General features: G+C 37.8%; 2 protein-coding genes across 2 annotated transcripts; one reads left to right on the forward strand and one right to left on the reverse strand.

The window, feature by feature from the left end:
* The first annotated feature begins 2066 nt into the window (after positions 1-2066).
* LOC113311790 lies at positions 2067-6187 on the forward strand. Its single transcript, XM_026560587.1, has 8 exons — positions 2067-2235; positions 2317-2534; positions 2651-2814; positions 3125-3380; positions 3526-3606; positions 3697-3870; positions 3979-5301; positions 5804-6187. The coding sequence occupies exons 1-8, from the start codon at positions 2067-2069 to the stop codon at positions 5981-5983; spliced, it is 2565 nt and encodes an 854-aa protein (XP_026416372.1). The 3' UTR covers positions 5984-6187.
* A 1065-nt stretch (positions 6188-7252) lies between these two features.
* Positions 7253-8554, reverse strand: LOC113311791 (F-box protein CPR1-like). Its single transcript, XM_026560588.1, has one exon. The coding sequence runs from the start codon at positions 8552-8554 to the stop codon at positions 7253-7255; it is 1302 nt and encodes a 433-aa protein (XP_026416373.1).
* Positions 8555-14203: the final 5649 nt, after the last annotated feature.

Consider the following 14203-nt stretch of genomic DNA (forward strand, 5'->3'; position numbering starts at 1 on the left):
CTCATACATGGATGAACCATAATTCCGCAACAACAATATTTCTTCAACTACATGTACATGTTTGACTGAATCGAACTATTCATCACCTCAGATCACCATTTACAAGTCAAAACCCGTATTTTCAAAATCCCTAAACCATAAAATCTCAACCAATTGAGTTTCAAATAACACAGATTTGAAATCAAAAAATAAAATCAGTGAAGACCATAAATTGATCAAGCATAGTCATTCACTAAGCAGTTAAGTTACTACAATAAAATTGAAAATTTAACAAATACAACAGTTATTACCATTCTCGCAATTAAAATCGAAACCCACCATTCTCTTTTCAACTTTCTTCAATTGCTCAAAAATAGATCAGAGATACTTGTTCTCCATTAAAACTTAATATATAAGCTCCATTAAACATTAATCACCCAAAAGAAACTAAATTTTCTTCCTTATAAAGAAAATACAGTAATCATCATATCCCTGCGCATGCATCATAAAAAACTCGACTTTCATTAAACTTCCAAATTTCTGTTACATAACCTAGATATGACGTTATTATCTTCTTTTTCATATTTCTTAGATTTTCTCTACAGTTGATTTTTAAGGTTATAACATGATTCAAATTAATATCATATACAGTTAACGCCATAAAATTAACCATGTAAAACCTAATCTAAATATAGAGCTAACCGAAGAAATATAAATGAGATAGAGAAGGAGGATTTGTCTGCGGGAGAAATAAGAGAAGACGAGAAAACAAAAACATGGTTCTTGGGAAGGATTAGAATAGGGAAGAGATGTTTTTAGCTTTTGATATGTATTTAGGGTTTGAGAGAATAAACATGTAATTACACACGATTATTTGACTTGGTAAAGGGATTTTGACTAACTCAAGTGGGACCAGACGGAAAAAAAAACAAAAATGACAGTATTGAAAATTTGAAAAAAAGACGAGGACATTTATTGAACCGAAGTTTGAGAATGGGGCACCGTACCAAAATTCCCGATATTTTTTTCAATGATATATACCACGTCTACATAGATGCTAGGAATTCCAAAGTTATATCATGAGAGTTAATCAAATTGTAATAGGGACACCCCTCTAATATTGAGATGAGCGTTCCAAAGTGCATCCCTCACACTTTCTCTCGTCATTAATCCATAAATTTCCATCGTGAGATATAAATCATTTTCGATATTTTCTACTTAATTTCAAAACCGATTTTGAAAACAATAACTCTATGTAAACTTCCAAGACTCCCAAAATTTAAAATGTCACACACAGTTGTGGGCCCATTTTAAACTTTTATGATCCTTAGTCATTGTTATGAACATCTTGATTTTAGCCTAATTTCTAACTCAAAAATTCTTGAAGGTATGTCCAAATACACTCCTGATTTTCTCCAGAGGTGGGCTCCACATTTCATGATGTGTCTACCCGGTTTTTACCTTGCTTAGAAGGGCGGTCCATATAGTGATGTTGGTTCTAACTTTAATAAGGGTGATTCTGCACAGATCGAGCTCTCGAACCAACGAAAATGGTAATCCAAATGTGTCTCACAGTTTTATTTCGTGGGTCCCATGGACCCGGCAGAGGACAGCAGGGAGCCCGGTACATGTGAGAGCTTTATGACGTTTTCTTTTTCACGGTTTATGTCGTCCGTGAAGAATTTTTGCTTTAATAAAGTCCCTATCACTGGGAGGTGGCGAGTCATTTTCCTGAGTTGGATTTTGGGCGGTATGAAAGCAAATCATTTCTACATTTGGTTAAAAGACAAAAGATGTACAGTCATTTCAAAGGGTTAAAAACCAAAGTGTCAAGAAGTAGTAACTATTTTTGAGCCTAATAATTCCCCATTATTATTATTCCCCGCGTTCTTAGGTCCTCGTCATTCGATGCTCTCACCAACCTATATGTCTTCCCCACTGTTTGTTACCCACTCACACACGGCTGAGCAACTCAACTGCTTTTTCTTCCCCACCACCGCCTCACCCAAGTGAACTAAAAATAGAAGTAGATTTCCTCTTCATTTCTTGACTATATCGAAACCAGAGGGTCTTCATCAGAAAAACAAATGCCTAACCCATTGAGAAGAAAGTCTGGTTCTAGTTTATCAGGTTCTAATAACAACTCCTCTTTTGAGGAAGGTTCTAGTTCTAATAATGGTGGTGAGAAATTGAGTGCCGCTAAGTACAGAGCAATTTTACTCAAGAACCAAGGAAGGGAGGGGGATGAGAAATCAGGTAATATAATACTCTATTTTGACTTTTGTTAATGTATGTTTGATTTGAATATCTCATTTATATATATTGATGGTTTGTTAGATCAGAAGAAGCTGATAGTGGACAATGATTTGGATCAAGGGTTTAAGGGAAAAGTAGGAGATGGTAGTAGGTTCATGGAAATTGAGCGTAATGGTGGTCATTTCAGTGAAAGTAAGCTTATTCAGCGGTCTGGGAAAATTGGAGATGGAATGAAAAACTTGGAAATGTCTGTCTCTATGGAAGAGGGAGAGAGTACAGTGCCTCTGGAACCAGAAGAGGTAAATATATATGCACAATTCTAATTAGGCATGTTGGTTTTGCCATTTTCTCTTAGTTGATTGTGGATTAGTTTTGTGTGAGATGGTTCTGATTTCGTTCTTCTGTGTTGCATTAGGATGGAGGGAAGCTAAATGTCAAGGTTTGTGGAGGAGGAGCAGGAATCAGTGAAGACTGTTCCAAGGATGTACGACCCAAGGATGCAGTGTTGATGGCGGAAACCGGAAGCAATGATAATGTTTGTGTCATTCGCAAGCTTGGTGAAAATACTGGAAAGCTCTTGTGAGTGAATGTTTTTTTTTTTCATGTTTAATCTTATTAGTGATTACCGAATCTTCTCTAATGTCTAAACTTGTGTTTATGGTGGCTTACCCTTCAGCGGCACTGAGATGTACTTCAAAACAAAATGGTGCAACAATTACAATGATTTTGTTTTCTTTCCTTCTGTCCTTTTTAGCCATAAATGTTGGTCCCATTGTAGTACGTGAACCATGCCCACTGGTTTTTGCTAGGCGATTGATGTTTGAGTTTATTTTTATTTTTATTTTTTGTAAGTCTCGCATAACTTTTTTTTATTCATGTTGAATTGCAGGGGCTCCAACGGCAAGGGTTGCGCAAATAACTTTCATCTCGAATGTGCTGATCCGCCCCTGAAGGATGTGCCACCTGGTGATTGGCATTGTGTCTGTTATGTTAAGAAGAACATAGATTCAGGTGTTCTTTTTTTCCCTGGAGCAGTAGAATCCAATTTGGATGATGTACAAGTGGAATTGGCAGATTCCACTAGTGTGGATACTACTAAAAACAGTTTATGCAATGACAATGTTGAGAAGCTGAAGGAGAGGCTTGTATTGTGGTATCCTACTTTCTAATTCAGCGTTACTTCGTTCATCTTCAAAAAAATATATTGTTGCTGAGCCTCTCTGTAATGTTCTTAGTTCTGCCAGGAAGGTGAGACTAACTTTTGTTACTCTTGATTCGTTATTTATATAGGTGAAAAATAGTAGCTTAATATCTGATGTTTCACCAATTAATCTCGATGTTTCTTTTCATTTACATGATGTTCTTCTCATTGTTTGGAGTTTTTACCAGAGTTTTTTTTTAAATTTCTTGGTGGGTATCACCTGTCTTACATTGTTTCTTATATGGGATATGTTTTTGCAGTGTTGCAACCATCCATATTTTGTGAACCCTTCTTTGCAGAAAGTGCTCACAGATGGTCTGTCAGAGGCCGAGTATTTGAATGCCGGAGTAAAAGCAAGTGGAAAACTACAAGTACTTGATAAGATCCTTTCAGAGACAAAAAAGCAAGGCTTAAGAGTACTGATCATTTTTCAGGTGTAGGAGCTGATCCTTGTCGTGTTCTCATTAAATTTCCAGGGCATATATACTAATCACATTATGTGAGTTATGTCTGATCGCTCTCTAATGTCTTTGATGTGGCAGTCAAATGTTGGCTCCAGTGGAATCTCTCTGGGAGATGTCTTGGATGACGTTGTGCTTCAGAGATGTGGTGTGGATTCCTACGAACGTGTTGATCGTGGATTTGTTGCATCAGAAGAAGAATTCGCCAATCAGAAGCAATCTGCCATGAACAAGTTCAATGATAAGGAAAAAGGGAGAATTGTGTTTTTACTAGATCAGCGTGCTTGCCTCCCAAGCATTAAGCTATCATCAGTTGATATGGTAATTCTCTATGACAGCGATTTGAACCCGTACAATGATTTGAAAGTTCTGCAGAAGATCACTATTGTCTCGCAGCATGAGCAGTTAAAAGTGTTCCGGTTATATTCACTGTATACTGTGGAGGAAATGTTTCTAATTCATGCTAAGCAAGGTCTGACCGTTGATGCACACAACTTGAAACGTTCCACGATCCATCAGTTGCTTGGATGGGGTGCTTCTTATTTATTCAAAGTATTGGTCGAGTTCCATGATGGTTCCTCCACATCCTCCTCCGATCCAAAATTTTCTTCTGAGCATTTGGTGAAAGAATTACTTGGTCAGCTGCCTCCGGATGCTGGAAGCCCTAGTGTTGTGAAAGGTAATCACACAGGAGGGACATATACTAGAGATATATCTTTACCTGGTGAGATGGAGATGCAGTCGGTTGACGAAGATCTGCCACCTCATGTCTTCTGGACAAAATTACTGAATATGAAGACCCTAGAGTGGAGATATTTGCCTGCTGCATCCTCACCCTTGAAGAACCACCATAAACGAGTTAAGTACTTTGAATGTTCATTGGAAATGGCGGACTTTGACAATGATGATGATGTCACGAAGAAGAAACCGAAGGGTTTTACCAGTATCACAGATGCGGGAGCTCAAACACCTGCTGTAGAAGATAGAAGTGGTCTTAACAAAAAAGGTAAAAGGATAGATGATACCAATGAGCAGGACCAAGTTGGGTTAGTACTTAATTCAGCTCCACGGCCTAGTATCCGTAACAATTCCCACCAGGCAGAATTTCCTACACAGCCAGCTACAACTGACAACCATTTTGAGGTGCCTACTTACAATGATGCTTTCCAAGATACAATGCTGCAGCAGTCTATGCTTATAGACAGATGCGTAGGTGTTACACGTGTAACAGATTTCAGAAGCTTGGGGGTTGTTCCTGACTGCATTAGTCACCATCCTTTACATATTGCTCAATTGACTTATGCTCGGACTTCTCAGACTCTGCTCCAGGGTGACCCTCTTTTAAATGAATTGGTTAGAATTCGTCAAGAGTGGGAGAAAGCTGTGAAATTCCACCAAGAATCGGTTAGTGTTTACAGTACGAAGTGATTATTCTCTTAGGTGTGTTAAATAGTACCACATCGCCTGGGGCAACCTAGGTCCCATGCTTAATAAGTCCTGGGCAATTAGGCAATCCTAACCTTGAAACCCGGTTTTCGAGGTTAGTTAGGCCCGAGGATTTCTAACTTGGTATCAGAGCCACACCCTACTCAACGCTACCCGTGATTTCCGTACCACTCAGTATTCCCGCCAGTGAGCTTCCGTGGTTTCCGTAACCACTCAAGTGTCCCCGCCAGTGTGCGTCCGTGCCACTCCGTCAGTGTAGCCCTAATCGTTGGGGGTGTGTGTGTTAAATAATACCACATCGCCTAGAGCAACCTAGGCCCCATGCTTAATAAGCCTTGGGCAATCCTAACCTTGAAAGCCGGTTAGTTAGGCCCGAGGATTCCTAACAAGGTGAACTCCCGTAAATCAGTTATTCCAAATGGATTTTTATTTATGTTTTAATTTTGTTTTCTGTGTGCAGAGAACGCGGATCAGATTTGATTATCACAAGGAGGTGCAAGAGATCTATAAAAAGTATAGCAAGCTTCATTATGATAATGATACTGCATTAGCTCTCAAAAAGAATGCAATTGATACAAATTATAACAAAGTCGCCGTTAATGTGATGTTAGCCAAGTATTTAAGGGACAAATTGCTATGAGACTACCAGGGCAGCTGCTCTCCAAAAATCTGTAAGTCTGTGTAAAAGAGTCTTTTTGTAGAGAACTGAGTAATTACAAATCCTCAACTCGGATAGGGAGTATGGCATTTGTTTTGGTCATACATGCACATAGATAGGTATACATGTATTAACAGTATATGAAATGATTGTTATCAGGTAAAAATTTATTATATCGTATTTCTGGCTCCATTTTGATGACTAAAACTCAATTATTTGAACGTGTTCACTGAGCACTGGATGAAACCATAATCACCATTACATCTAATTAGTTGATGATAGAGATGGATCATGAGGTGATCAATGACTGCCATTGTCACAGCAGACTGAGATATTCGGAATTCAAGCAACTATAATGTCTGTACATTGATCATAACATCTGTACATTAATTAAGCTAGAATGTAATAAATATGCAGTGGCCATGGAGAAATACTTACTTAGATGATGCTAGCAAATGGAGCAATTTTAAGCTTTTATTGCTGTTTTTTTTACATGTTCAAGAAATGGGCATTAATTCATTTTATACGGACAATCATGGAACTTAGATCTTCCACTGCGTTAGTGGTTGCTTTGATTGTTGTGTCTTATGACATATCAAAAACACTGAAATACTTCAAAGTTCAAACACCCTTAGCGCTCTAGTAATCACTAAATCCTTGCCTAGCCTACTAGGAGGGTCTATAACAATATAACGTAATGCCTAAATTCATTTTATGATTTGATTTTTTTTCTTTTTATTATCTTTTTAAAATCCTCCGACCACTTCATGATCATCCGCTTATATGCATCAAATTCTATCAGGGATTCTGCCGGGGAGCGCGCGTGAATATGATGATGTGCCTCTTATATGATCATCCTCTTCGATGTGGCTCTTCATCAAAGCCCACGTGTATATTCATGAAGAATCCTACTAGGAGTAGAATTTTCTTTCCTTTTAATTTTTTTTCTTTTTTTTTTTTGACCAATACAACAATAATAATTTTATAGATTGAAAGGAAAAATACAGAAGAAGCCATGGGATTTTCCTTCGACTGTAATCGCAAGTAATAGAATCCTATTAGCAAAAAATGGCCAACTATATATATAACAAAGGTTAATCAAAACATTCAAATCTTCGCACAAACGAAAATTGCTACCTACACAGCCCAGGTAGCTAAGCAAGAAAAAATAATAGAAAATCTCGATACTGGTTCCATCCGCTTAAATGTGTGCTTTATTTATTTATTTTAAAGGAAAATTGTGTACTTTTGTTAACGAAGTGCCACTAGACTCTCTACATAAGTATGTATGCCAGTCCGGGCTCCTAAATGGTGATGGAACTTGGCAACTTTAGATCTATGGTGCACAGGATCATACATAAAAAAACAAACATCATCGTAACCCGTTTTGGCTATGAATAGGACCTCTCCATTTTTCAATTTCCATAGTAACTTCATATACCACAAGTGTCTTTCGATTGGGAGTTCGGCGACCAACAATTTAGTCCAGGAGTCTTTCACATTATAATCCTTCATCGTCCAAACTTCAATATTGTAATCACCAAAATGTGTTATGCAAAGGCACCCTGCTAAAACACCCAAAGTTGTCTTGTTATTTGTGTTGCAAACTAATCCATCAACTTGTGGAGATAACGGAACTTCCCTAAAATTCTCGTCAAATATATCAAAAGATACGACAACTTCACGTCCCAAGGAATCCGTCTGGCAAGGAGTTTGTTCTGCTATCCAGTGAAGAAATACTCCATCATTTGTAGATACTGCAGCCTTAGGAGACACAATTCTGTAAGGGATGTTGTCAGGTAATCTTCTCCATGAATCCGATCTTAAGGCGTACATCTGCACTGCACAACCAGTACAAACTTCATATCCAAGACTCCCATCATAAAAGCAGACATTATTAGCTTTCACAATAATGTAATCATCGATACCGGATTTATAACCAAACCCATAAGCAGGGCCGTCGAAGCTATGATAAGAATCAACTTTCGGAACTTTTATATCCTTTAACTCTTTCGTTGTTGGGTTCCAAAGACAGAGAACTTCCTCCTTTGTGGCAAAGTTGATGCTTCTCATTAATATCAAACCATTTAAAGAATCATAGCATTGAATATGTCGACTTTGAAACACTTGAGATTTATGTGGAGAATCCATCTCAACAGGCTCCTCGCGGTAGTCATCTTCAAATACTGATAATGATGAGGATTTACTAATGTGCAGATAAAACTCACTAGCATCGTTTATCGAAAAACAATTAAACCTTTCGCTTATGATGCATTGCTGCAGATGCATGTTTATGAAATTAGGGTCTTTCAACTTATCGCACCAGTATTTACTTACACACCTGCACCTTGCAACGGACTTCGCAGGTAACGATGAGAAGATGTGGGCAATGACATCGTCCGGAAGGATCTCTTTGCTGTTTTCTCCTTGATGCACCGATAAATGCACTCGTGACGTTCTTTCTCCATGTTTGGTGAGACGGAAAAAGAAGAAGAGGAAGCATAATGTAAGTACAAATATAATTGCTGTGATCAAAGCTTCTGTAATATCCATGGTATTGCAAAACCGGTGACAGAACTCGATGATAGAAATATGAAATAGAGACTAGTACCCTGCCTCCGTAACAGAGACTATTCTGCAGATCCTTGTCCATGACTACAGTTTTTATAGGAGTTGAAAGCACCTCTTCAAGACCAAACATCACTTCAATCGGAGGAGACACGACGTTTTATTTTCAAATCTTATGCCATGTCAAATGGTGGCAACTACAGATGTCTGTCTGTGAAGGAAAAAAACAGTTATATCATCAATGCAACTTTTTGCTAACCATCGTGTCCGTCCGGCGAATGATCCAACGTTTTATTACTCACTGTTTGGAAAAATCAGTTAATTAAAACACAACGTTTTATCATCAAATGAAGAAGCTTCCAAAAGAAACGAAAAAAGATGCAAACAGTAAGTAATAAGAGCATTAATATTAGGTTTCTCTTAAATGTAGCCCACACTTTTATTAACTACAAAAATTTAAGTTAAATTGAAAACCCAAAATTACCAAACGTATTTTAATCTTTTTACTAATAATCCTACTTCTTCCCCAAAATCAAACTATAAACCCTAACTTTTTTTTAAACCATAATTTTTTCTTTTTTACATCGAAACTAAATTATACTTCCATTTATTTTTAACTGCTCTCTCCTAATTCTTACAAATCAACCAATTATAAACCTTAATGTTTATTTTTTCCCAAAACAAACTAAACCCAACTCTTCACTTTTTCTCTAAAATGATTTATTTTTCCTAATCATGATTATAGTTATTCCCTTAAAAGTTCTCCACAACAATATCAATCGAATAAGGTTTTAATTTTTTCAAAAAAATCAATTTTCTAAAAATCCATAAGCACTATTATCTTTAAAAAGTTCTAAGATGATGTTCTATTCTCCTAATCATGATCACATTAAATTGAGTATTCTTAAAAATCATTAATCATGTCATGGATCTTACATAACTTTAATTATGAAAATTATATAATTAGATTTGTTTTATTTTTTTTGATTTAGGGATTTGATAATTTATTTTGGGTTATATATAAAAATTGTGTAAAATTTTATGGGCTATGTTAATAATTATAAGAATCTGTTTGGATAAATTAACGACTTATTTTATGTGGGCTATGGTTAATAAAAGCATGAGTTATATTTAAGAGAAGCCTAATATTAAGGGAAGAAGACGATGATTTTGCTAATACGGTTAGACAAAATCAGGCAAGTTTTTTTTTCTTTCGGTTTCTCGATAACTGTTCTGGCTTCTCTAATATCGCCGATTCGGAAAAATAAAACAATGTTAGTTAGGGATGCCAAGTCGGTGAAACATAAATCATCGGATTAATAACAACAAATGGTTTAAGGGGTTTGTCAAAAGGATTTTTAAATCCTTTTGTTGCACGATCCCAATCCTTCCTCAGCTGCTTTCTCCAGAAGTTGTTTCATCTCACTTTATCGAGTAGTACAGAACTGCTTATTTAATACTGTATCTCTCAGGCTTCTTCAGCACGATCTACTGCTACACATTTAACCTTGTCTACCTTCATGTACGGCATGCATGGTCAGATGGATGAAGGGAATTTTTTAATGAAAAAAATGGAGATAAATGGAGGAAAGCAAACCAAAGAGTAAGGGCAATTCTTATAATAATGAACAAAGAGAAAAAAGTTTGTTGAGCCAGGTGGACGGGCAAACCCATTTCTCCACTGTGGCAAATATTAGTTGGCGCTCTGCCATTAAACGCGCGGTCAAAGAAGCCACGCCAACTACTGATTTTCAAGCATCTCCAGTACAAATATATATTATAATAATAATATATACCGTATATAAATAAGAATAAGATATATAATATAATAATGTGGTCGAGAATAAAATAGTAATATACATATAAAAGAAAGTGCACGTTATATAATATAAATAATATATGAATGAGAGAGAAGTTGACTTTTGATAAGAACATGCAGTTAGCGTTTCTTTCATGAATGCGAGCGGATTTGGCATAGACGCTGGCATGAAAACTTGATTCACACGTTCTTTCTTCCAACGCCCGATATTTCATCAAGTGCGCTATATATTCCAATTTAATGAATAAACCAACAAATTTGTTGGTTTGAGTATCCATTTTTCATGTTTGTTGAGTTCATAATGGGAGCAAAATGAACAAACTTGATAGTTTATCATTCCATAAGAACTGCTCTAAAAAACTGAAGGATCCGAAACAAAATTGATTAACAAAATAATGAGTACCGTGAATAGATGGGTTACGCATTCGTAGGTTCTTATATATACTCACAAGGGGAATTTAGTTACCAGTACGTACGTACTTCAATTAGTGATTGCTACTATGTACGTACATTTGTTACTTCTTCTCTATATACATGTGGAGATTTCAAGATAAAAGCACAAGATTAAAATTAATTAGAAATCCAGTATAGTATATATATATATATATAACTTGTATCTTTTTTTCCTTTTCTATTAAGAGCTTTCAGATTATGGATGCTCTAAAATGTCAGAGATTTAGGCTTCCAATAGTCTTGCTATTTGTCCAGCGTTTAGATCCCATGATCTGTCAGGCTTCCAGTAGATTTTCGACTGTAATGCAGCACTGAAGTATCTTTAAGGGCGAATAATGTACGTACCAGTAGTCCATTTTTCTCAAACACCACACTTCAGTTGATGTAGGAATTAGCTTGAAAACAAAGCAGTTTTGATCAAAAAGTACTTACATTTGGAAAAGAGCTAAAATGATGTATTTGGTTTTCAAGTCAAGCGGGTATTAGAGCAGTTCCTATGGGATGAACAAATTCAGAGTTTGTTCATTTTGCCCCCACTATGGAATGAATAAACATGAAAAATGGATGTTCAAATCAACAGATCTGTTGATTTGAACATCGAGTCGGAACATCCGGCGCGCGTCTGTGGTAAGGACGCGCGACATCTCTACAAACGCTGGCGTCAGAAGGAAAAACGTCAGCGTTTGTACTTCAAACGCGAGTTTTTACTTACAACGCCAGAGTCCTTGCTAGAAATGCCAGCGTCTGACCCAATGGCGCTAACGGCTCCATCTGAACGGCTGAAAAATATGGTGATCCAACGGCTATATTTTTTGAATTCTATAAATACTCCTCATTTCAACTCTAAATTCACACATTCTTATCTTCACTCTCAATTCTTGATTGAACATGTCTCGGCCCCGGTTAGTTCGGCGAGTTTCATATGCTAAAGAAGAAGATGAATCTATTTGCAGAAACTATGTTTTTTATCTACTCAGCTTGCTTCGGCAAACTATCCATGGGTGAATTTCTGGGAGGTTATTCACGATGGGTTCTGCAATGACACTCGTAATCCGAGTCGCCGTTCTATATGCGACATAGAACATCGTTTTGGTACAATTAAGAAAGAAGTAAGTGAGTTTGTAGCTTTAACCATACATGTAAATCGATATCGACTGAGAGGTGAAACTGATGCTGAGATGGTAACAAGATCTTCGGCTGAATGGCGAAGATGGAAAAATGTGGCTTTTCCTTTAAAAAAATGTTTTGAAATACTGTTCAACACCTTCATTGTAGTACCTAGTACTTCTTCTCATTAGTGAAGTTAATGTAACGTAGCCCGTCGTAATTTAGTGAAGCCAATGTAAAACGCTTACTTTTAAACAGATGTAATTTTATTTAATTAAAGACTGATGTACTTTTAAAACTAAAACTACAAATGTAGCAGAATTAAAAATTACAATAATCTCTCTAACGTCGCTCATCTCTAGCTCCCCCATTGTTATTTTCTGGCGCCAAAAATTCAGAAAGTCCTGGGGATAGACCTGGGAAATCACCCAAAGCCAACATAGTTTGTAACTTTCCAAATGGGGATAGACCTGATAGACCTGGATGAACAAAATTAGGCGATTGGTAAGCACTCTGTGTACTCGGTCCTCCAAGCATACAAGAGGTTTGTTGTTGTGGTGGTGTTGGTGTGTAGCATTCATTTGGGTTGCAGGGAACATTTGGGTCATAGGGAACATTTGGGTTGTAGGGAGAGAATGATGATGAAATGCGCATAGTTTCAAGCCGAAGTGCCTGAGGTAGAGATACTGTCACATTGTGTTGTGTTTCTCGCACCACTGTTTCTTCACTTTCGTGCCATGCTGATCTGTTGTTTTCTTCACTTTCGTGCCAGGATGATCTGTTGTTTTCTTCACTTTCGTGCCATGATTATCTGTTGCTCCTGGTGGAATCGGAAGAATGTGACTGTTGCCATCAGTTGGAGTCAATCCATACATTGTGTATGTATGCCATTTTCGTACTTGTTCCAAGTGCATCGCCTCTACTTGCCGATTCCGCCAATGCAAATCGTTGAGTTGAATCCGCAACTCTTCCTCACTGGCTGGGACATTGGAGTAAGGATAATCACGGTCCATACCTTGGGAAACAATTGGGATTTGGCTCACCTTGTGAAGTAATACTTTGCAGCTCCCAACGAATTTCGGGCATATTTAACGAGGATGATGAAAAACTTGCACCCGTCCTGGGATAAGTCATAAAGCTTGGCTCTTCTGGAGGTGGTTGGCTAGGAACGATACTTGGATTATGGGACAAGTTTGATAACCCTGGGAAATCAAACCCATAGATGTGCATGTTCTATGTCCCAATCACAGGCTTCGTTATTGACGTGTACCAGTTGACATACTGTGCTTCACTAATATCCAACTGTGTATTTAGTTCATACCTCTCCCAACCGGTTATTCCCAGCCGATAAAAATCTGATGCAGAGGTTTGCATCTGTTGTAGCGGGTTAATTGCAATTGCAAATATACCTTGTATTTGGTACTACACTCTTTCTCCCAGATACCAAACCCCTCGCTTTGATTCCGGACTGAAAAAAACAACTCTACGCTTAGAATAATCATCAATACTTACTCCAACATCATCACTATACTGAGGTAAACCACCGTAAGGGCGAACAAATACGTTGTTGTGGCTCCGAGTCATCTGATGTAACCTGTAAACAAAACTGCAACCCAAGACGTCGCTTCCAGTGTTCTTGTCTAAAATTGATGAGGCAAAACGCTATGTTGGCACTACAAAATCGGCAACTTACGAGGAAGCAGTGGCAGACGCCATGGACTCGGAAGGAAACACGATATCGTCATGAGAAGAAGAGACACGATAGAGGAGGTACGCCCGCGAGGACGACGGAGGAGAGCGATGAAGGAGACAACGAAGAGAAAGCAGTGAAGAAAGAAATCTGAGAAGGACGTTGGAGGAAAGGAGATGAGAAGATCAAAGACGACGATATGAGGAATAAAGGAGGAACGAAGACGAAATGAGGCGAGAGGAGGAAAGGAAACACGATGTAAACCAGAGACACGAGGAAACAATCAGACGTGGGGAGGGAAGGCTTAGCGTGATGAGAGGCGACCATCACGAAGGAAATGGAGGAAACCTTAACCAAGAGGTCTTGAATGAGCTACGAGATATGAGGACGCTGATAAATAATTCGCGAAGAGGTGGCAGGGTGCAGCTGGCAGAGGCGATAGAGGAGGCAGATAAATCTCCATTCACCTACGAGATAATGTATGCGGACATACCTGAGAGTGCGTGCTACCAAAATTTTCAAGAAAATTCAGTGGATCAGAAAGTGTTGTGCAGTACTTGAAACA

This window comes from Papaver somniferum, chromosome 9 (assembly GCF_003573695.1).
Source record: "Papaver somniferum cultivar HN1 chromosome 9, ASM357369v1, whole genome shotgun sequence".
Lineage (NCBI taxonomy): Eukaryota > Viridiplantae > Streptophyta > Magnoliopsida > Ranunculales > Papaveraceae > Papaver > Papaver somniferum.